This window comes from Lygodium microphyllum, chromosome 15, assembly GCF_053477565.2.
Source record: "Lygodium microphyllum isolate KBCC chromosome 15, Lygodium_microphyllum_v1.1.10, whole genome shotgun sequence".
Lineage (NCBI taxonomy): Eukaryota > Viridiplantae > Streptophyta > Polypodiopsida > Schizaeales > Lygodiaceae > Lygodium > Lygodium microphyllum.
Genome location: NC_141149.1, coordinates 52289033 through 52313134, shown reverse-complemented (window position 1 = coordinate 52313134; position 24102 = coordinate 52289033). Strand labels below are relative to the sequence as shown.

The following is a 24102-nucleotide window of genomic DNA, read 5'->3' as shown; positions in this document are numbered from 1 at the left end:
TTGCAAGAAGATAAAGCCACACAAATGTCTAATGCAGATTGGGCCAAAGTCAACAAAAAGGCTATGGCTTATAAAGATGGGTGTCACTGATGGCATTTTGACACACATTAAGGGCTTAGATACTGGTCATGCAATATGGGAGAAGTTGAAAACTACCTATGAGATCACCACACCTGTTAATCAAGTGCATTTAATGCGCATGTTGGTGAATATACGACTGGATGAGTCCAAGCCTACAGCTGAGCACTTGAGTGCATTACTGGTATTTTAAATTAGCTCAAGGATGCTAATTTGGATTTTGATGATAAGTTGAGGGCAATCTTTCTAATCATGACACTGCCTGATTCCTGGGAGACTTAGGCAATTTCTCTCAGTAGTAAACCCAATCTCTCATATGATGGTGTGAGGGGTTCAATTTTGAATGAAGAAATCAAGCATAAGTCTAGTGGAAAAGGCAGCAACTCAGCTTACAATGTTAGAGGCAGGGTTGAAAAGAAAAATGCAAATCCTTGACAGAGAAGCAAAAGCAAGAGCAAAGGAAAGGAAAAGAGTGATGTTACTTGCTATCAGTGTGGTCGGAAGGGCCACAAGAAGCCTGATTGCAGGTACTACAAGAAGGAACAAGAGAGAGAAGAATGCAAGAGACAAAAAGAAGAAAGAGGATAAGATAGATGCATCTAAGGCAGCCAAAGGCAAGGAAAAGGCCAATGTGGCCTCCAATGTAATCATAGAGGAGCTCTTAGATGCAGAGGCTGATATACTATGTACAGTATATTATGATGCCCTTGTATATCACATGCAGGATATGCAAATTACCAAGGCTGATGTGATTGATGCACTTTTGTCAATTGATGATGGTGTCACTCAAACTTGGATTGTAGACTCTAGTGCCTCTTTCCATGTAAGTCCTTGCTTGGAGTGTTTTGCTATGTTCAATGCACAAGCAGTTATAGAAAAGTATATCTTGGAGATAACCATGCTTGTAGCATTGATTCTGTTGGAACAACTTGACTTGCATGGTTACACTACACTCTTTGGTGGTGGTTTGTGGAAATTGAAAAAGGGTTCCATGCTGATTGCAAAAGGAACCAAGAAGGGCACTTTGTATTGTCTGCAATGTAAAGCTTTAAATGGCAAGTTTCTTGCAATTGCTGAAATTGGTTGTCATTTGGAGTTGTGACACAGGAGATTAGGCCATATGAGCCTGAAAGGACTTGATGTCCTTACCTCTTTGAAGAGGGTTGATGGTAAAGGCTCTAGACTTGATTTTTGTAATGACTGTCAATTTGGAAAGCAAATGAAATTTTCCTTTTACTCTAGTGTTTCCTATAAGTCCAATGTCTTGGACTTAATGCATTCTGATGTACGTGGTATGCTTGTGAAATCATTGGGTGGTGCTGCATACTTTGTCTCTTTTATTGATGATTGTTCCAGGAAGATTTGGGTTTATCTGTTGAAAAAGAAAAGTGAAGTGTTTACTGTTTTTGAAACTTTTCATGCATTTGTAACCACTCAAACAGGTACAAAGCTGAAATTCTTGAGAACTGATAATGGAGGTGAGTTCACATCTACTGAGTTTAAGTATTTTTGTGACTTGCATGGAATTAAGAGGGAGCTTACAGCTACTTATAGCCCTTCTTCAAATGGTGTGGCTGAAAGATACAATAGGACTTTATGTGAGAGTGCGGTGCATGCAATCCATTGCTAATCTCCCTCATGAATTTTGGGGAGAGGCACTTAGAACCGCGGTTCACATTTGCAACCGCTCTTCAAACAGGTCCTTAAATAATGGCATCCCTGAGGAGGTTTGATCTGGCAAATCATGTTGGGTGTAAAGTCCCTTCGTCTCCGTGTAAATAGTCTTACAGGTGTGAACAAACCCTTATTGTACCCTAACATATAAATACATTCTTTATTCTGTGTACCGTCACAATCTAGTACACCTATCTCTATGTTCACTCTCTCTAGCTCTGCAGCTCGCGTCTTGATCTCGCACTCCATTGCGCACTCTCTCCCCTTCAAACTAGTATCAGAGCTTAAGGCTTCACGCACTTCCCGAGACCACCAAAAGAAGACGAGTAGTTGGTAGCTCACAAGCGACAGTCCGGACCAGGCGGCAAGTCCAGCATGACCAACGTAGACCACCGGGCAACAGCATGTGTGATGGCAATGGACTTTGTGTCCAACGTGACGGCGGTGGACTTCATGTCCAGTGCGATGACTGGCAGCTATTGCGCAACAGGTAACATCCAACAGGGGAACCAACGTGGCAACGTGCAAGTGATGGCTGAAGGGAGTCACTTCTTTTTTTAAAGTCAAAAATCTGTTTTTTCTTCAAAATCCTCTTTGAATTTTCCCTTGCCTTGACGGGGGTTCGCGCGCAAGCATAGTGCGCAGATTTGTGCAGATTTAGGCCCAAAAAATTGGGGCTTTTCAAATTGAGTGTTGTTTATGCATAATTGAGGCATCTGCGTCAAAAATTGCAGACATTGTGCGCGTTTGAATTGGAGATTTCACCAAATTTACTGAAATTTTGCTCATTTGAGTGAAATTTCTCAACATTGGACCCATAAAATTTGGAGCTTTTGCTGTATTGGTGAAATTTTGTTCAGCTGAGTTAGATTAGCTAACATTTGTGCACACTTGGACATGGAAATTTTGGGGCTTTTGCAAAATTTTGTGAAATTTTGCTAAATTTGCCCGTTTTATGCTCTCAGGAACATGTATTAATGCAATTGGGGCAAATCTGATGGTGAAATTTTGGGGCTTTTGCTGAAATGTGTGGATTTTGGAAAAGTTGATGCGTTAAATACAAATTGGGAATATTGCTAAAGCAATCTTGTTGCCATAAGCAGAGTGATTTGAGCATTTTTATCTCCCGCTTGTGTGATTTTGGAGAAATTGCAGAGATTTCTTGGTGTTTTGTGTATCACAAGTTTATACAGGCATATATGTATGCAGTACACATGCTGGACAGCTCTCATTGAGTTGATGTATTGTTGATTATTCATGTTGCAGCAGTCTTAGTGATCATTTGTAGATCTGGGATTGTTGCAAATGAATTTTTTGGTGATATTGCTGAAGTGGGAGTTACCTGGTAGTGATGTATGCATTTAATGTATGCTGAAAGTGCATACTGCTAAAAGTCATTCATTCTACTGCTGTACATGTACTTGGACTGAATCTTACTATTATTTGCTGAAAATTTTGGGCTGAAATCACCTGAATATTCAGCTCATTTTTGCTGTCATAAATTGCAGCATTGAATTTCTGGTGTATTACTGAAAAATGGCTGCAAATGCTTCTAGCAGCAATGACACTAAATCCCTCTATGAAATCAAGAGGTTTAATGGCACTGGCTTTGACATGTGGAAGGATAGGATGCAAGGCATTTTGTTTCTCAAGGACTGTGAAGATGCTCTCTTGGAGACTAAGCCTGCAGCTATGAAAGATGTGGATTGGGCTAGACTTAACAAGAAAGCCATTGCATACATTAAGATGGCAATATCTAATGATGTACTTACAAACATCAAGTGTCTTAATACAAGTTAGGATATATGGAAAAAGCTTTAAGGACACTTATGAAAATACAACTCCTTTGAATCAAGCGCATCTTATGCGTAAACTTGTGAACATGGAGTTGGATGAGTCTAAGCCAGCATCTGAGCATTTGAGTGCCTTCACAAGGGTTTTGAGTCAATTGCAGGACTCTGGTTTGGCAGCTTTCGATGATAAATTGAAAGCTATTTTCTTATTGATGACTTTGCCTGACAGTTAGGAATCTTTGGTTGTGTCACTTAGCAACAACCCCACTTTGACTTTGGATGGTGTTAGAGGTTCAATCCTTAATGAAGAAATCAGAAAAAAGTCTAGTGGTGAAAGCAGTGGCTCAGCTTACCATGTAAAAGGCAGGTCTGAAAAGAGAGGTAATGCAGCTAGTAAAGGGAAAAGTAGAAGCAAAAGCAAGGGCAAACAACAAGATGTCACATGCTATCAGTGTGGGCGTAAAGGGCATAAATTGCCTAATTGTCGGTACTTCAAGAAAGAGCAAGAAAGAAAGAAACAGCAAGGTAAGAAAAAGAAGGATGATAAGAAAGATGATGACAACTCTTCCTCAAAACAAGTTGCAAAGGCAAATGTTGCATCTAGTGTGGTCATTGAACAGCTTTCTAGCACTGAAGAGATACTTGTTGTAGCCTCATGTAATGATGCAGATATTATGGCAGCAGCAGCAGGTGATATGCACATCACCAAAAAGGAAGTAATTGATGCATTACTTTCAGCTCATGATGGGATGTCACAATCATGGATAGTGAACAGCGGTGACTCTTTTCATGTTACCCCCTCTTTGGAATCATTATCTGAATACACTGCAAGTTGCCTAGGCAAGGTTTACTTGGGTAATAACTATGCATGTGAGATAGAGGGTGTTGGCACCATTCACTTGGCTCTTGAAAATGGCCAAGAGTTGATTTTGCAGGATGTCAAATTTGTACCTGGCATAAAGAAAAGTCTACTATAAGTTGGGTGGCTTGATGCTAAAGGGTATTTTACTACCTTTGGTGGTATATCTTGGAAGGTCCATGAGGACTCTATGCTGATTGTTAAAGGCAACAAACGGGGGACTTTATATTACTTGCATTGTAAAGCGTTACCTGGTAAGTTCTTGGCTGTGGGTGGCTAAAGTCCATTCACAAATGGAGCTTTGGCACAAAAGACTTGGTCATATGAGCCAAAAAGGCCTTCAAGTTATCTCCTCTTTAGGGAGATTTGATGTAAAAGGCTCTGGCCTCGAATTTTGTAATGATTGCTTATATGGAAAACAAGTGAAGTCTCCTTATTACTCCGGTGTCATTAAGAAGTCTAATGCTCTTGACTTAGTACACTCTGATGTGTGCACTATGCCTATTAATTCATATGGGAGTGCACACTACTTTGTTACTTTCATTGATGATTTCAGTAGAAAGTCATGGGTGTATGTACTTAAGAGCAAAAAGGAAGTGTTGGATGCTTTTAAAAAGTTTCATGCTTTTGTTACCACACAAAAAGGGCCTAAGTTGAAAGCCATAAGAACAGACAATGGGAGTGAGTATATCTCAAATGAATTTAACAAGTTTTGTGAGATGCATGGCATTAAGAGAGAGTTGGCAACCCCTTATAATCCTCCATCAAATGGCGTGGCTAAAAGATTTAATCGCATACTTTGTGAGAGGGTCATATGCATGTTGTCCACAGCTAATCTCCCGCAACAGTTTTGGGAAGAGGCTCTTAAAACTGCAGTTTATGTATGCAATCACTCTCCCAATCGTGCATTGGAAAATGGCATTCCTGAAGAGGTTTGGTCTGGCAAACCTACTTCATATGACCATTTACATGTCTTCGGTTGTGATGCCTTTGTGCATGTACTTGTAGAACATAGGACCAAACTAGACATGAAATCCATCAAGGGCATCTTCATGGTATATGGAGATGAGGGAGAGATGGGTTATAGAGTTTGGCTTCCTCGGGGTAGGAAGATAGTACGCAGCCGAGATGTAATATTTAGTAACGTAAAGTTACTGAAAAATGCTACACATGGTGATCTTAACAAAAAGAATGTCAAATTTCAGCATGAACAGCCAGCCATTCAGCAGCCATTAGCTGAAAGTACTGTCTCTTTTGATACTGAAAATGAGTAGCAACCTATTGTGCTACAGCCAGAAGATCATGGACAGCAAATAGATGCATAGGATGAAATAGGGCAGCAAGAAGAACATGCTGAAAACAGATTACAGAAGCAAGAAAATCCTGAAAATCAGCCACCTGGTGATGGTGTGCACATTCCTCAAGATGTAGGCCCACTGCCTAATAATACGGATCATTGGGTAAAAAGGCCTACACGTGTCAGAAGGCAGCCACAGAGGTTTCAACCATCTTTGGATTGCATTTTGTTGACTGATGAGAATGAGCCTCTAATATTTAAAGAGGCACAGTCGTGAAAACAAGAGAAAGTGGGAGCTTGCTATGCAAGAAGAGATAAAGTCTCTATATGCAAATAACACATGGGAACTTATACCTTTGCCCAAGGATAGGAAAGCTATTCCTAATAAATGGGTTTACAAAGTGAAATGTATGGATGGGAAGCCCAAGTACAAGGTTGCTAAGGGCTATACACAGAAGGAAGGCAGATTTCCAAGATGTCTTTTCACCAGTTGTGAAGATGATTACGCTCTGTGTTTTGTTTGCTCTCACTGCATCCTTGGATTTAGAGTTGGATCAGATGGATGTGAAGACTACTTTTCTTCATGGTAACTTGGATGAATAGCTATACATGAAGTAGCCAGAAAGATTTGCTATTCCAGGAAAAGAGCATTTGGTATTAAGCTTAAACGCAGCTTATATGGGCTGAAACAAGCCCCTAGACAATGGTACAAAAAATTTGATACCTTTATGCTTAGTCATGGATTTAAACGCAGTCATGTAGTTCACTGCTTATACACTAAAAAGGCTGATGATAGAAGCCTTATTGTGCTGGTTTTATATGTGGATGACATGCTAATTGCAAGATAGTATAAGAGTACTTTGAATGCTCTTAAAAGACAGCTAAATTCAGCCTTCTCCATGAAAGATTTGGGAGCAGCTGAACACATTTTGGGCATGCGCATTAAAAGAGAGACAGAGGGCAGCGATTGTTGTTTCTCTAACAGGACAAGTACATCAGCAAAGTACTTGACAGGTTTAATATGGCTGATGCTAAGCCTCTTAATGTGCCTTTACCGCCACATACAAAGCTTAGCAAAGCTAATTGCCCTAAGGATGATGCAGCTGCTAGTGCCATGAAGGGTATACCTTATGCATCAGCTTGTGGATCTTTGATGTATGCCATGGTTGCAACTCGCCCTGAGTCCTAACATTGCTCATGCAGTGGGAGTTGTTAGCAGATTCATGTCTAACCCTGGCAAGCCACATTGGAAAGCAGTGAAATGTATCTTCAAATACTTGAAAGATACACAAGCAAAGTGTATATGCTATGGAAAGGGTACACTAGAGTTGCAGGGATTTTGTGATTTGGGTATGGCAAGAGGTCTTGACACTAGGGAATCTACCAATGGGTATGTTTTTACTTTGGCTGGTGGGGCTATCTCTTGGTGTTCAAGATTACAAAAAATTGTGGCACTGAGTACTACAGAAGCTAAATATATTTCAGCCACCGAAGCTTCTAAAGAAGCTATTTGGCTTGGCCGTCTGGTCAAGCCTCAAGGATTTTGGTCTTTCTTCACGTACTCCAATACTTAGTTGTGATAGCCAAAGTGCAGTATGTCTGGCTAAGAATGCCATGTTCCATGCACGTACCAAACACATAGATGTTCGGTATCACTTTATTCAACAAGTATTGGATGATAGTCTTGTCACAATGACTAAGGTCAAAACCCAAGATAACCCTGCAAATGTTCTCACTAAGTGTCTTGCAAAGGCTCAGCATGAGCATCGCATTAGTTTAGTGGGAGTTGGTTAGCTTAAAGATACCACTTCGGGCCTTTAAGTGGGAGGTTGTTAGGTGTAAAGTCCCTTCGTCTTCTTTTATTCTTTGTGTACCGTCACGATCTGGTACACCTATCTCTGCGTTTGCTCTCTCTAACTCTATAGCTCTGCAGCTCGCGTCTCAATCTCACACTCCATTGCGTACTCTCTCCCCTTCAAATCAGCCTCATATGACCATTTACGGATATTTGGTTGTGATGCTTTTGTGCATGTTAGAGATGAGCTGAGGAGTAAACTTGACCCAAAATCCACCAAAGGCATTTTCATGGGCTATGGTCATGAGGGTCAATTTGGTTATAGAGTGTGGTTACTACAGTCCAAGAAAATTGTTCGCAGTCGTAATGTTGTGTTTAATGAGGCAAAGTTGCTGAAAAGTACTTTAGCCTCTAATGAAGACATGAAGAAGGTCAAATTTCAGAATTTGCAGCCATCTATTACTTCAAATGATGAGTCTCATGATGTTGTACCACAGGCTGAAACTGATGATCAACCAATTATTTTTGAGCCAAATGATGATGGACAGCAAATAGAAGCACAAGGAGGTCATGGACAGCGAGATAGACTTGCTGATTATGAAAATGCAGGTGCTAGAAATGAAAATGAAGGTGTTGTACAGCATGAACAGCATGCTGAAAATGGCTTACAACAGCCAATAAATGCTGAAAATAACATGCCTGCAGATGTAGACCCAATTCCTGAGAATGCAGATCATTGGGTATGCACGTCTACACATTTAAGAAGGCAGCCACATAGATATGACCCCTCTTTGCACTATGTGATGCTTACAAATGAGGGTGAGCCTCTTACATATAAAGAGGCCAAGTCATGCAAATTCAATAGTAAGTGGGAGCTAGCTATGCACGAAGAGATTAAATCTCTGTATGCTCATGATACTTGGGATCTTGTGTCCTTGCCCAAAGGAAGAAAGCCTCTTCTAAAACAAATGGGTTTACAAAGTAAAGACAGTTGATGGGAAACCCAAATACAAGGCAAGACTAGTTGCCAAAGGGTATGCACAGAAGGAAGGGATTGACTTCCAAGAGGTCTTCTCACCTATTGTGAAAATGACTACTCTACGTGTGCTTTTTGCTCTCGCTGATGCATTGGATTTAGAGCTATACCAAATGGATGTGAAAACGGCTTTTCTGCATGGTAACATTGATGAGGAGATATACATGAAACAACTGGAGGGCTTTGTAGTTCCTGGAAAAGAGCAGTTGGTATGTAAACTAAAACACAACTTGTATGGACTGAAGCAAGCACGACGGCAATGGTACAAAAAGTTTGACACTTTTATGCTCTCTCATGGCTTTACACGCAACCATGCAGATCATCGTTTGTACATGAAAAATGATACATATAGCAACCCATCATACTTGTTTTGTATGTGGATGATATGTTGCTAGCTGGGAAAAGAAAGACTAGCTTGGATGCTCTCAAAGATCAGCTGAAATCAGCTTTCTCCATGAAAGATTTGGGGAATGCATAGCATATATTGGGCATGAGGATTTGCAGGGATAGAACGTAGAAATTGTTGTTCGTATCTCAAGAGAAGTATATTGAAAAGGTATTGGACAGATTTAACATGCCTGAAGCTATGCCTCTTGGCGTGCCCTTACCTCCATATCTTAAGCTTAGTAAAGCCAACAGCCCAAAAGATGACATGGAAGCCAATGCTATGAAGGGAATCCCTTATGCATCAACTTGTGGCTCTCTTATTTGTGCTATGGTCACTACTCATCTGATCAGGTGCAGATGCCACATCATCGCTGCTAGGTTAGATGCCACGTGGCAGTCTACACGAGTACAGGTCAAACAATTCTGCATCAGTCGGCTGCATTTAATGCAACCAACCTGGTCATTATTTGGCACTTCTTTTCTGCTATATATAGCAACTCTCCAGCACATTGTTCCACACTTAGCCCTGAAATCTGCGGCGATTGCAGATTTCAGGGCTGAGGTCGGGCAAATTGCAGCATACTTTGAGGTGTACAGCAGGTGGCATCATCAAGGTGGAGATACGCAAACATACGCACTGCGCACATGTACATATCTGCATTCCTTTGTATTCAGCATACTTCATATAGCAGATCTTCTTGTTTTTCTGTCTCTTTCTCTCTCTCTCTTCTCTCTGTGTTCACTCTACTCTCTCAGTCTTGGTTCCATACTTCCGCATCGCTGCACTCTGACTTGAACACACCCTTAATTGTACCCTAACATATGAATACATTTTATTCTTTGTGTACTGTGTGACAAGCTGGTACACTCACCTTGGGATTCTATCACTCTAACACTCAACACTATTGTTGCTTCACTTCTGTCCTGCATTCCCATTGAGCACTCATCTTGCGCACTCATCCCAACAACATGGGCCGAAACTGAGAATGCTGAGGCTCCAATATTGATCAACATTGTGAATTGACCAAGGCAGGTAGGAGCCAACTGCTTTTCAAAATTTAAACTTGTCTATTCGCCAATCTGTCACGTAAGAATGTCTGGATCACAACGTCCTACTCACTGTGCAGCCTAGCCAGGTGTTTTGGTTAAATTCAATGGCACATGTTTGGACTCTCACAGTAGCATGGTAAATACTAAAACTAGTCCTGTTTATGTTGGTGGACTGTGTTTTGGCTGTAGGCTGCATGTGGGTTCAGTCAACATTAGCTGGTTAGGTGGTCACATTCAACTAGTTTGGCCAGCATCTGCAAAACAGTTGGAGCTGGTTCAGTCCCAGAGTTCAACCTTGGATTCAGGCTGAGCAGGGATAGTCTGCACCAAGGTACAGTCAGTTTCAAGCTGTACTTTACTTCCAAAGTTTAAAAGAAGTAAAAACACTCCTATTCAAGTTTGGAAAAAGGAGGGGGCTTGAGAAGAGGCCACCTCTTCCCTCTGCTTTACCCCAGTCAAGCATCCATATATGTTTCTGATGCAAGAACATCAAGGTGGAGAGGTTTTTGCAAATAAAATAGTTGGGCTGGTTCTCAGAACCTACAGCTTTTCAATTGGTAACCTGACTTTCTGGTTACAACTCCAGAAGGTAGAGTTGGATACATACATATTTACTTATAGTTCACATGGTTTTAGCCTTTATTCTTAACCAGAGGGCTATGAATCAGTAACACAACGAGTAGTTGAATAATTACTATGCCAAAAGCCTGTAATTACACAATCCACAAGTGCAGAAACAGCTTAGCCATACAAACAACACTGCTAATTAGTGCTGTAAGCAAAGCCAAAACATTACTATTTGTAAAGCACAACTTTTCAATTTTGTGAAAGTTTGAAGGCTCCGGGTTAAATATTCCCTCATCCTACACAACAGCAGTGGAAAAAAATTGATTCATCACGCCTCAATAAAACACTTGTAAAGTTACCTCTCTGGTTATCAGTTTGATATAATACACCAAGAATGCCATGATCACCCACATGAAAACAAGAGTCACATTGCTACAAGTTGAAAACTTTCCAACCTACATAGGATTAAAGGCAGTGTCAGAAACTGTGTTAATGCAATAGAATGAGATACAAAGTAAAATAGAAGCTACCTTCTTGACAAAAGTGGTTCTGTATTTTGCAGATCTACCACAAAGAGAGCAGACACAGTGGATGTTCTTCCCTTTGTGTTGTGCAGCTTTGGTTAGGCGGTAGATGGTCCATGGAATGACAAAGAGGCCCAGAACAGACAGAATGAATATGGGAAAAAGTGAGCTCATTTCCTCGGATGCTGCCATTTCTCACAACTGCAAAAATGGGACAAAAGAAATGCTCAGATCGTGCAGTGAAAGTTGCACAAAATTGACAATGCGCTGTGGAAAAGCTCATAATGTCTCCAAAATGAAAGACAAGCATCAATGGAAACACTATTTTTCAACAGAGGAGTTCGACACAACTTAGCTTAGATCGCATGGCGAAAGCACATAATTTGCCTTGCCAACGCAATCGCAGAGAAATCACATTAAGTCCTCGATATAAACACAGCAAATTAAAGAGAACACTCTCAAATCCCCTAATACAATCTTTGAACCGAGGATTCCAACAATGGTACGAGCTCAGAAAGACGACTCATACGAACTGTATGATTCAACAGACTCCATGACAACAGTCGCAGTGAAACATGATGACTGAAACCTAATACAATCTTTGAACCGAGGATTCCAACAATGGTACGAGCTCAGAAAGACGACTCATACGAACTGTATGATTCAACAGACTCCATGACAACAGTCGCATTGAAACATGATGACTGAAACGGTGATACAAACAACTCTGCACACAAAAACAGAGACAAAAGACAAGCCTAAGGGGAAAGAAAAGCATTTGCCTGAGCTCGAAAAGGCCAAAGCGATCAGCAGGATCTGCTTCTTCGATGTCTTCCGAATGATGAAGGGGATGGATTGCGGCCTCTGTCGGCAACACGAAGAATGAAACCGAACGAAAATGAGAAAAATCGCAGAATCGTTTTTGATGACTCTGATCTTTTCTGCTGTTTTTTCAGCATCTTTTTACTAGACGTATGCAGGTGTACGAAAGCGCGAGGGCGTTACGTTTCATGGGCTTGGCTATGATGTATGATCATTGATACACAAGAAATTAGGGTGGTTTGTGGCAATTTTTTTAAACAAAGAAATTAGGGTGGTCACACACCAAAATGGGCAAGGAAATGCACATGCACACGAGAAGTTTGAGACAAATTCCCGCTATAATTCTCACATTGTTGATTATGATAGCATCATCTTGCTTTTGCAAGAGGGAGAAACCACATACCTAGCTAAACCAAGGGCGATGGGCTTCTACAAGAAGGACGGATCGCATACTTAGCTACATGGAGTTTGGAGCTTGGGGGCAGCCCCCAACCTCACCTAGGTAGGTATGCAATGTCTCCCAAACACAAGCTCATGATATTGAACACTACAAGGAAAAACAAGAGAAAATAGGCCCTTGACTTCTTATTATGGACCTTACTATGATGATGCAAGGAATTAGAGTGGTTTTACTCCAAAATGGATAGGGAGATGCACACATGGGCACAATGTTTCGCAAGTGTGTAGTGCATGTTTGTCCATCCTCCTACAAACAAGGTAACAAACAACTCTTTGGATGTGAAATAGTAGGCATATAAGCTTTTAAACACCACCCATATGGCAATTGGCTAGCAACATATATTGTAATATTGTTTCATCTTTATCACATTAATATACCATATTTTTATTTTTTCCATACTAAAATAACAAAATACAATCTATGTATACAAACAAATTATATCATATTTTGCAAGGTTTGTTGTGATTGGATTAAAAATGTTATGGAGTAAAAACTTGCATGCCCAAGAATTTAAGCACAAAATTGGGCAAAAAGTACATTGATGCAAGCTTTTGGTCATCTCAAAAATATTTCTTACCGTTGGAGAGAGAGAGAGAGAAAAAAAACCACATTATGCATTCACATATTTTTGGTTTTAAACTTGAATAGAAAATAAAACAAGGGCACATTATCACACACAAGAGCATTGCCCTTCTATGTTTTTCTTATTAAAAAGAGTGCATGGGAGGAATTGAATTTGCTTACTTGCTTGCAAATTCTTATTCTACATATCAAGTACTTTTTAGCTCATTATGTACTATTATGGACATATGCATAAGTTGCAAGCCAAATGCTTGAAAGTATCGTCAACTTTACCAACACTTCTGTCGATCTCTAATATGTTGATAATGTCACAACACATTGCCCCTAAACCCTAGTAAACACATGACTTACATCTCAACTTAGCTCCATAAAGAAATGTAGGTTATGCTTTGAAATAAATCTTATACATTAAGAGGTCAATATAGTCATATGTATGCAAATTTGACTTTATGTTATGCAACATTAAGCCATGAAAGTGTGTTTATACGGGTGGGCCTAACGTTAAGTAAATTGTATGCATGCGCGCACACATGCATGTGTATGCATGTGTGTTTATATGGGTGGGCCTAACATTAAGTAAATTATATTATATGTATGCATACACACATGCACATAACTTTGTTTGTTGCCCCTGCGTCAAACTCATCATCAATAGTAACTACATCAACTCATCATCAATACATGCATCAAACTCCATGGTTATTTATCGACATAAAAGAGACAATGTGGTGGGTGAAGCACTCTCCCATGCTTTGATCCCTTCACTAACCCAAATCCACCTAGCACTTAAAACAATGCACCAAATATAAACCCAAGATCACAAGGTAGAGATTGTGAGAGAGTTCTTGTTGGGATAAAGGGCAGTGCCCAATGCAATGCCCGTGCTCGTCCTTAACGGTTGACAAGTACATGACTTGTATACATATCTAAAACATTATCGAGGTACTCTTCAATACCACCAAAAAGACTGTGTCTCTGTCTCTCATCTCTCTCAACCTGCATCAACAGCTTCACTCCATTGATCCGTGCATACAACAAAGTGGTATCAAAGCGCAAGATGGCTCAAGAGCTGGAGCTAGGCATTGTGAAGCATGAGCTTGGGAACAGGTAAAACAAGTTTGTGAGAAATGTCACAAGTCGTGGGCAGCCATAGCTCAACAACACAGTGGAGCTTCTCTTCCCTATGTAGCCTATCTAGGCTTGTTTGGACATTGTTTGGGCCTTCCTTGGGTACCATTGGTGCCCCCCTTGAGCCTCCTCACCTTCAACATCTCAAGTAGGTCTTCAAGATTGATGCCAAGGGGCATATTACATGGTGGATTTCATGCCACGGTGGATTCTGTTTTATTACCGGGGCTCATACACAAAGTGGATTCTTTGTGCGAGAAGTTGATGGGGACGCCTATCCTTTTCGGGTGTTTTGATAATTTAGTGTGTATATGGGTGATTCCATAGCGGGTGATTCCGTAAAATACATATTTAAATTAATAAATGTTTATGAGTTTAGAGTGCGCACTCGTGATAAATTAAGGTTAGGATTGATTTCTAACCAATTGATTTATTTATGTATCTGAAGAGTGCTAGGTATTCACTTTTGTCGGTTTAATTATATTATTTTACTAATGATTGTGAATGCTTCAGTTGATGTGTAGAGATAGCAGCGGTGGCAGTGGAAAGCATTGGAGGATAGCGTGTATTCGAGTTATCATCTATATTTTGATGGGCGCATACCTTAGGCATGGCGCCTATATTTTGTCGCACCTATTTATCAAGGCGTTTGATATTTATTTATTATTCTTGTATGCGCATGGGCGCACGATTTAGATATTTGTATTTGGACATTGTATTGGGTATGCCTGACTTCTTGGGTGCCCATTAGCTTTATTTCTATTTGGCACTAAAGCAAACTCAAAAGCCAAAAGCGTGCTATTTTGTAATTTGGGCTATTATTTGAGCTTGAAGATGATTAATACATAAAATACATGCTTTGTGGGGCGCTCACACAGGGGATGGGGGGAGATTGCACCCAATTGGTCTCTTGTTCATTTCATGCAAGCTTCTTACATTGATTTGTGTGTAAAAAGTAGAGTTCTTTTGTTCTTGGGGACCTTCTGACGCTCACTACGCACACTTACGACATCCGATCTGTGCACCAGTGGTATCAGAGCGAAGCTGAGATCGAGAGCTTCCAATCGCTACCCATCTTGCGCGAAGGCGGAGCTCTTGGAACGATTGAGCTCTATAGTGAGTTTCATCACGAACGGTCGATACAGGTGGATTCTTGCTGGCGGTCAAGAACCTTTATCTGCAACCTCTGATTGCGAAGGACCGGCCTGAGGAGGCGGAGGACCACTTCTACATCTCCCTCTCCAAGTCATTTTTTTTCCATAGACAAACTGATAAGATTCATATCTCAAAAAGTTTAAAAGCTTTAATTCAAAGGTTAGAAAGCTTATTATTAAGCTTAATAATAAAGCTTAAAGCCCCACGAAATTGATGATCAGTAACGCGGCATCTTCTTGATGGAATTGGTGGCATGAAAACGCCCCCCCTAAATCGTCGACAGTCAGCCAAATTCTTCTTAAGTCTAAGTCACTTAAGCTTTACAAAAGCTTAATCATCTAAGTTCTGCAAGTCCTTTTACTTCTACAAGTCCTGCAAGTTTCCAGAAGTCAAAACAGACTTATCTCAATTACTCCCATAAAGATTGTTCCTGCATAGAATCACAGAATTATGGAATTGCTCCCTGGAAGACTATATTCACACACGCAGACTTGCTGAACCAGTTTCAATACACGCAGAAGTTCATGCGCAGTTTATACGCAATTCTTATGAAGACTACGAACACCGCAACCGCAAAAGACAAAGACCGTAAAAGCCAAACAAAATATATAAGCCTTGTATACCCAACTTTGAGCTACTCTCATCCCCCTAATCGGATTTCGAGAGTGTGAGGTCTTTTGGATTTTACAAGATGATGGAACAAAACATGGACGATTTAATGGCTGAAGGCGATCTTCCCAAACCTACGATGGAACAAAAAATTGAATTTGATTATGATGCAGCTTGATGAAGAACGAAGAGCCCGACAAGCTTTGCAAGTTCAATTAGCCAATTTGCAACGACCTACCACTAACAAAGATGGACCGCAACCCGAAGATCTTATACGACGTACCATCGATGCGATGCTCGAAGCTCAATCCATCCGCAAAGAAACAAAGATAAGTAAAAGAAACTCCAAATTGCGTACTTTCAATGGATCTTGAGATGGAAAGACTGTACTTGCATTTATCAGTCAGTTTGATGATTACTTTCATGAAGAGACGTATGCTGAGAAAGACAAAATTAAATGTGTCACTAATCATTTAGTCGATCGAGCATCTCTATGGTGGACTGTGGTTCGTAAGAGCATTGATTGTTCCACTACTTGGGAGAGTTTCAAAAAGAAGTTTTTGCAGAATTTTCTTCCTCCTCAATTTCATGAAAAAGCCATAAAGCAATGGGATCTTCTTCAGCAAAGAGAACGTGGACCTATTTCCCAATACACTGAACGTTTTTGGAATGCCCTACTGCAACTCCGAATGCTCGAAGATGTGCCTGAAGCAACTCACAAACGCAAGTTTATGTCTGGCTTACTTGGACATTACTACGCTGAAGTCAATATGTTCAAGCCAACAACCCTTGAAGATGCAATTTCTTTGGCTCATGACACTGAAGACAAGATTCGAGGAAGAGACAAGTGTCCACAAAATTTTCAAGCTAATGGTAACTATGGTTCCAAGCAATTCAATTCAAATTTTAGAAGATTCAATCAAAGTCGTTTTCTTCCATTGTCATTCCGTAAGTCTTGGACACGACCACCTGCTTTACCATCAAATACCAATCCAAACCCTAAGCCATCCTCACAGCCAAATCCCAATATTCCTAGACTTCTTGCCATTGCCAACAATGTATCTAAAGCCAAACCAATAGTTTGTTGCAAATGCCATCAACCTGGACATCTAGCAACCAATTGCCAATCGAAGAAACCACCTGTACATATCAATTATCTTGGAGCAATGGAAGAAGAATAACGTCAGGAAATGCCTGACTTTACGGAAGATGATGATGACATTGCTACTACTTCGGATACTTTGCCAGGTATGCCAACTCCACATTCTTTGTTGACAATGAAATGTTTAGTGCATGGTAAAGAAAAGATTATTTTGCATGATGATGATAGCACACATGATTTTATTTCTGCAAAGTTAGTGAAAGAATTGAATTTACAAACTGTTTCTACACATTATCGCATTAAAGCAGCATTCCTAGGCACAAGATATAATGGAACACAAGAGGTGCATAACTTAGAAATTAAAATTGGTGAATACACTGAACGAAGAAATTTCCTAGTTGTACCTTTGCAGTCTAGTGATATTATCCTAGGTATGCCTTGGCGTCATCAGTATAATCCTGATATAGATTATTCTACGCATTCAATTAAAATTTATTTTCAAGGAAAACAAATCACATTGCATGGTATGCACGCTTCCAATAATTTTCCACTGCTTACTCATACTCAAGCTAAACGTGCATTACATAAAAGTAGCAAATCTTATTTAATTTGGGTGAATGAACTTCAAGCTAAAGAAAAACATATGCATCCTAGGCATAAACAATTTCTTGCTCAATTTAAAGATTGTTTTGCTGAAGATTTACCACTTGGACTACCACTGACATGACCTAAAGATCACAAAATAGATTTAATTCCTAGTACACAACCACCCTGTAAAGCACCATACAGGCATAACCAAATTGAACAGAAAGAAATTTAAAATCAAGTAGAAGAATTGCTTAACAGAGGATTAATTAGACCTAGTAGTTCTCCATTTGGCGCACCTGTTTTATTAGTAAAGAAGAATAATAATACTTATCATATGTGCATTGATTATCGTGCCCTGAATAACATTACAGTTAAGAATAGATATCCGATTCCTAGGGTAGATGATCTTATGGATAAATTACAAGGATCTACCATATTCAGTAAGATAGATCTTAAATTTGGTTATCATCAAGTAAGATTGGATAAATCTGATATACTCAAAACTACATTTAGAACACAATTTAGACACTATGAATTTATAGTGATGCCTTTTGGTTTAACTAATGCACCTGCTACATTTAGTCGAATGATGAATCACATATTTCTGAAATATCAGCATTGTGTTATAGTATTCTTTGATGATATACTGGTATTCAGTAAAAATGAGAATGACCATTATGAACATCTGTCTTTAGTTTTCAAGTTATTAAAAGATAATCAATTGTATGTTAATCCAGAAAAGAGTGAATTCTTTCAAATAGAAATTGAATATCTAGGTAATATTGTTTCATAAGAAGGTATTAAGGTTGACCCTAAAAAGATAGAAGCAATTTTAAATTGGCCCATACCCAAAAATGTGCATGAGTTACGTTTTTTTCTAGGTCTTGCTAGTTTTTATAGAAAGTTTGTGCGAAATTTTTCATTACTTGCTTTGCCTTTGACTAAACTTTTAAAGAAGGATATTGTTTATAACTGGACTGATAATCAACAAAAATCCTTTGATTTATTGAATTATGCATTAACCCATGCTCCCGTATTACAACTACCTGATTTCAATAGACCATTCTTTTTAGTAGTTACTGATGCTAGTGGATCTGGAATAGGAGCCGTACTTATGCAAGATAATCATCCCATAGCCTATTCTAGCTGTAAACCGAAACCATCCGAACTTAAGTATTCTACATATGATAAAGAATTGCTAGCTGTAGTACAAGCCTTACGTAAATGGAAACATTACTTAATGGGTTTTGAGTTTATGATTAAAACTAACCAACAAAGCTTTAGACATCTCCTTAGTCAACCCCAAATATCTGACCGACATATTAAATGGGCAGCTTTCATTCAAAGTTTTCATCCCCTTATACAATATCAACCAGGAAAAGAGAATGTAGTAGCCGATGCTTTAAATAGAAGATCGACAATTCATAATATCTTTGTGATATCATTTGATTCTCTTATCCCTATAAAAGATACTTATCATCAGGATATTACTTTTCAATCTGATTGGAATAAATTAGTTGCAAATAATTGGATTCCTATTGATTCACTGTCTTACAATAATGGATTCATGTTTTATGAAAAGAGATTATGTGTTACAGTTCCATTTAGATCTTTTGTTTTGAATGAAATTCATTGTCCTCCATATCAAGGTCATAGAGGTATTATATCTACTTTGCATACATTGACTGAAGATTTTTATTGGCCACATATGGACACTGATGTATCTAACTTTGTATCTGAATGTTTAGTTTGTCAACGAGTTAAAAGACACCATGGTAAACAATATGGTTTACTAATGCCTTTATCTATTCCATCACGACCATGGGAACAAATTTCTATGGATTTTATTACTGGTTTACCTAACACTAAAGCTAATCATGATATGATTTGGACTGTTGTAGACAGGTTTAGCAAACAAGCATATTTCATTCCATGCAAGAAAACGTTAACTGCATCTCAAGCAGCTCAATTGTTTTTGAAAACTGTGTTTACTAATCATGGTTTACCAAAAGTTATTAATTTTTATCGTGATTCTAGATTTTGTAATAATTTTTGGATTGCTTTGTTTGCTAACTTAGGAACAAAGATTGATTTTTTATCAACATTTCATCCTAAAACTAATGGTCAAACAGAAGCTACTAACATTACTATTTTAGATCTTTTACGTGCTTACACTATTTCAAAACCATACACATGGGATACATATCTACATTTACTTCAATTTGCATATAACAATACTCCACACACAGCTACAAAGAAAGCACCATTTGAAGTTATTTATGGTTATAGATTGCCTACACCTGTTGCATCATTATCAAATAAGATTCAGATTGCTGATGATATTGCTAACATGCACGCTATTATTTTTGATGAAGTTAAAGATATGATTGCCAAAGCCTAGCAATCATATACAAAACAAGCCAATAAGAAAAGACAGGCCATGAATTTCAAAGTTGATGATTATGTTTGGTTAAGAATAGAAAAACATAGATTACAAAGTATAGATAAACACCCAATTGTGAAATTAACACCTAGATTCTATGGACCATTCAAGATCATACACAAAATCAATGACAATGCATTTAAACTAGAACTACCACCACATTGGAAAATTCACAACACCTTTTATATTAGTTTATTACGACCCTTTAGTGGCCAATTACCTGTACACCCTGGCTATGAAAACCCACCTTTGTTAGATGATGACACTGAAATCCTTGAACCTGAAGCTATTATAAATATTGACTTTATGACCACTAGAACTAGCCGTAGATATTCTAGATATTTGGTCAAGTTTAAAAACCATCCTGTTGAAGAGGCCCAATGGATGCATGCTAGAGACTTAAATGCTTTCTCCACTCTGTTAGCTCCACATTGAGCTAATAGCAATTGAGGACAATTGCTATCCCACCCCGGGGGTATGATGCCAGGAGGCATATTACACAGTGGATTCCGTGCCACGGTGGATTCTGTGAGGTTTTACGCTGGATTCCATAAACTTTTATTATCGGGGCTCATACACAAAGTGGATTCTTTGTGCGAGAAGTTGATGGGGACGCCTATCCTTTTCGGGCATTTTGATAATTTAGTATGTACATGGGTGATTCCATAGCGGGTGATTCCGCAAAATACATATTTAAATTAATAAACATTTATGAGTTTAGAGTGTGCACTCGTGATAAATTAAGGTTAGGATTGATTTCTAACCAATTGATTTATTTATGTAGCTAAAGACTGCTAGGTATTCACTTTTGTCGGTTTAATTGTATTATTTTACTAACGATTGTGAATGCTTCAGTTGATGTGTAGAGATAATAGCGGTGGCAGTGGAAAGCATTGGAGGATAGCGTGTATTTGAGTTATCATCTATATTTTGATGCGCGCATACCTTAGGCATGGCGCCTATATTTTGTCGCGCTTATTTATAAAGGCGTTTAATATTTATTTATTATTCTTGTATGCACATGGGCGCACGATTTAGATATTTGTATTTGGACATTGTATTGGGTATGCCTGATTTCTTGGGTGCCTATTAGCTTTATTTCTATTTGGCACTAAAGCAAACTCAAAAGCCAAAAGCGTGCTATTTTGTAATTTGGGCTATTATTTGGGCTTGAAGATGATTAATACATAAAATACATGCTTTGTGGGGCGCTCACACAAGGCATGGGGGGAGATTGCACCCAATTGGTCTCTTGTTCATGTCGTGCAAGCTTCTTACATTGATTTGTGTACAAAAAGTAGAGTTCTTTTGTTCTTGGGGACCTTCTGACGCTCACTACGCACGCTTACGGCATCCGATCTATGCACCAAAGATAGCTCATGCTGATTTGTGCATTTTGTAGGCAGACATTGACAGGCAGCTCCTTAGGGGCTTTGCACTCCAATGGACATATTTTAGGCAGCTCTAACATATTTGGGGATGTAGTCCAAATGTGATGATGTGTTTAGGGTTTGTCGTATCTATATTTTATATGCGACAACTAATTGAGTGTTTTAATGTACAGTACAAAATATATAGTGCAGCGTAGTCGCGCTAACAGCATTTCCACGTGGAGCGTATTGACAAAATGTGCTCCACAACAAATTGTGGTATCATGGCAAGGTTTGAGCAAGAGAGTCGACAACGAGCAACGGATCCAAACATGATTATAGATGAGATTGAGTATTCAGTAGACCCAGCCAAGGTCAGAGATATGCTTGAATGGCCAATACCAGTATCCGTGAAAGAGATACGTAGCTTTCTGGGACATAGGCCTTGAGAATTGAGATTGGCCATTGCTATTGACATTGGGTTGATACATTTAGTCCAGAGCAGGGAATATACAGTTTTACAAGCTATATACACAAGGCAACACACATCTTTATGGGTTTGATGCTCACATGTCATGCTCATATAATAGCTATTGGATGCCAGTGGATGCTGGATGTCTTGAAGATCATGTGCCATTAGCATGAAGTCTTTTTTGGGCTGATCTTGGATCAGTTTGCACACTTACTTGTGGTAGGAATACACAATCCATAGCCTTAATTTTATAGGCAACACTCTGTCCTAAGATGACATTGGACATGTCTGTTGATGCATATACATGCTCATATGATGTCAAGACACTGTGGAATGATATGCATATGACTTAAAGTGCATTTGGGCTGATTTTGATTGGGATTTTACTCAATTTTGACATGGATTTATTGGTTGTAAGGAACATGGTTGAATGCCACTTTAAGGATTTATGCATTATATCTTACATCCAGACTTGATTTTGGGCATCCAGAATTATGTATTGATACTTGACTTTGATGTTATGCATGTGGAAATGACTTTGGTAAGATCTTATGCTTGTTTTGGAGGATTGAAATCTTGCTCTTAACTGTCACAAAACTGCAAGTCACAGGGACAAATCTGAGGGCTTTTCTTGAACTCTATGCTTTCTTATTGAGTTGGTTGACACTGTTTTGGTACTGGATTACCCGTATACACTTTGGACAGCGATTGGACATGTTTTATATGTCATATTTGGGCTGAAATGCATCAATTTTTGCAAACATTCTGATGTTGTAAATAGAAGGGGTTAAAACCAACTAATGTAGATTAAGATGACTAGGATGAGCTGAATGAGCTTGCTCACTTGACCATCAAGCTTTCACTTTCCGATGCTTTGTTGTTCAACATAGAAGGGCTTGATACTGCCTATGCCATTTGGATGTGACTAGAGGAATTGTATGCCCAGAAAAGTGTTGCAAGCAAAGTCTACTGACTGAAGAAACTCATGGATTTGTGCATGAAAGAAGCATTGCCATATCTACTCACCTCAGTGAGTTCAATTTCATTTTCAGCCAGCTTGTTGCCTTGAAGTTCAACATTAATAAATAGTTCAAAGCTACGCTCTTGCTATGCACTCTGCCAGAGAGCTGGGATACTTTTAGGACTGCTTCTATGAGCAATTATAATGCCATGTTATTATATTCGGATGTAGAGAGTGCTCTACTCATGGAAGAAATGAATCGGTAGAACAATGTGTCTAGCAAGTCTTCCAATGCTTTGCATACTAGAGGTAGATCACACCAGAAAGGGAAATCTAATAGCAAGGGACACAGTAAATCCTGTGGTAAGGATGTTGATCACTGTGGCAAGAAGGGTCACTTCATTCGTGATTATTATAGATGGAAGAAAGAGAAAGGGAAAGGCAAGAAGACAAATGACAGTAAAGAAGAGAAGAAAGAGAGTTAGCTTGCTAAGAAGAGCAATGTAAAGATCGAAGAGGTGAATATAATCAGCCATGAGTGCGACAGTGGGAATGATGTCCTCTTTGTCTCTTCTTGTTTTAGTGCACATGCCTTGATTGCAGATACAAATGATGAGATGCACACTTGGATTTTAGATTCAAGTGCCTCTTTTCATGTTACCCCTCATCGTGAGTGGTTTTTCAACTACATTGGGGGCAGACATCGAGTTATCCATCTTGGGGACAACTATGCATGTGACCTTGTAGGTATTGGTAGTGTGCAGCTGCAATTTCAGCATGGATCTGTCTTTACTCTTCAGCATGTCAGGCATGTACCTCAGCTCAAGAAGTGCTTGATTACTATTGGTCAGCTAGATGATGATGGTTTTCATACCACCTTTGGTGATGGGAAATGGAAGATCTGTAATAAGGGATCTAGGGTTATTGCCAGAGGTTGCAAGAGTGATACTTTGTATCCACTTCATGTATCTAGTGTGCATGACCATGTTATTGCCATGACCAAGCAACCAAGTGTTTCCTTGTGGCATGGCAAGTTGCGACACATGAGTTAAACAGGAATGAAAGTACTTTCTTGTTTGGTTTACTTGCCTTGTCTTTGTTATGTTGATTTTGAGCATTGTGCTCATTGTGTTTATGGTAAGCATGCATAGAAGTCTCATAAAAAGTCTCTTTCATTGAAATCTTTGCCTTTAGAGTTAGTGCATTCCAATGTCTGTCAGATGCTAGGGTTATCTCTAGGGGGAAAGAAGTACTTTGTCACATTTATCAATGATGCTACTTAGAATGTATGGGTTTACCCTATTCGTAAGCAAGGATGAAATGCTTGACAAGCTTCAAAAATGTTGGCAT

The 24102-nt window shown here is 39.2% G+C and overlaps 1 protein-coding gene across 1 annotated transcript in view; it reads right to left on the bottom strand.

The window, feature by feature from the left end:
* The window catches only part of ATERDJ2A (DnaJ / Sec63 Brl domains-containing protein), a 28907-nt gene extending 16819 nt beyond the window's left edge, over positions 1-12088 (bottom strand). The window contains exons 1-3 of the mRNA XM_087694172.1: positions 11843-12088; positions 11067-11261; positions 10896-10991 (exon numbers count right to left, since the gene is read on the bottom strand). Coding sequence (XP_087550298.1) covers positions 10896-10991; positions 11067-11252 — 282 coding nt within the window. The 5' untranslated portion in view covers positions 11253-11261; positions 11843-12088. The remainder of the gene's footprint in view (positions 1-10895; positions 10992-11066; positions 11262-11842) is intronic.
* Positions 12089-24102: the final 12014 nt, after the last annotated feature.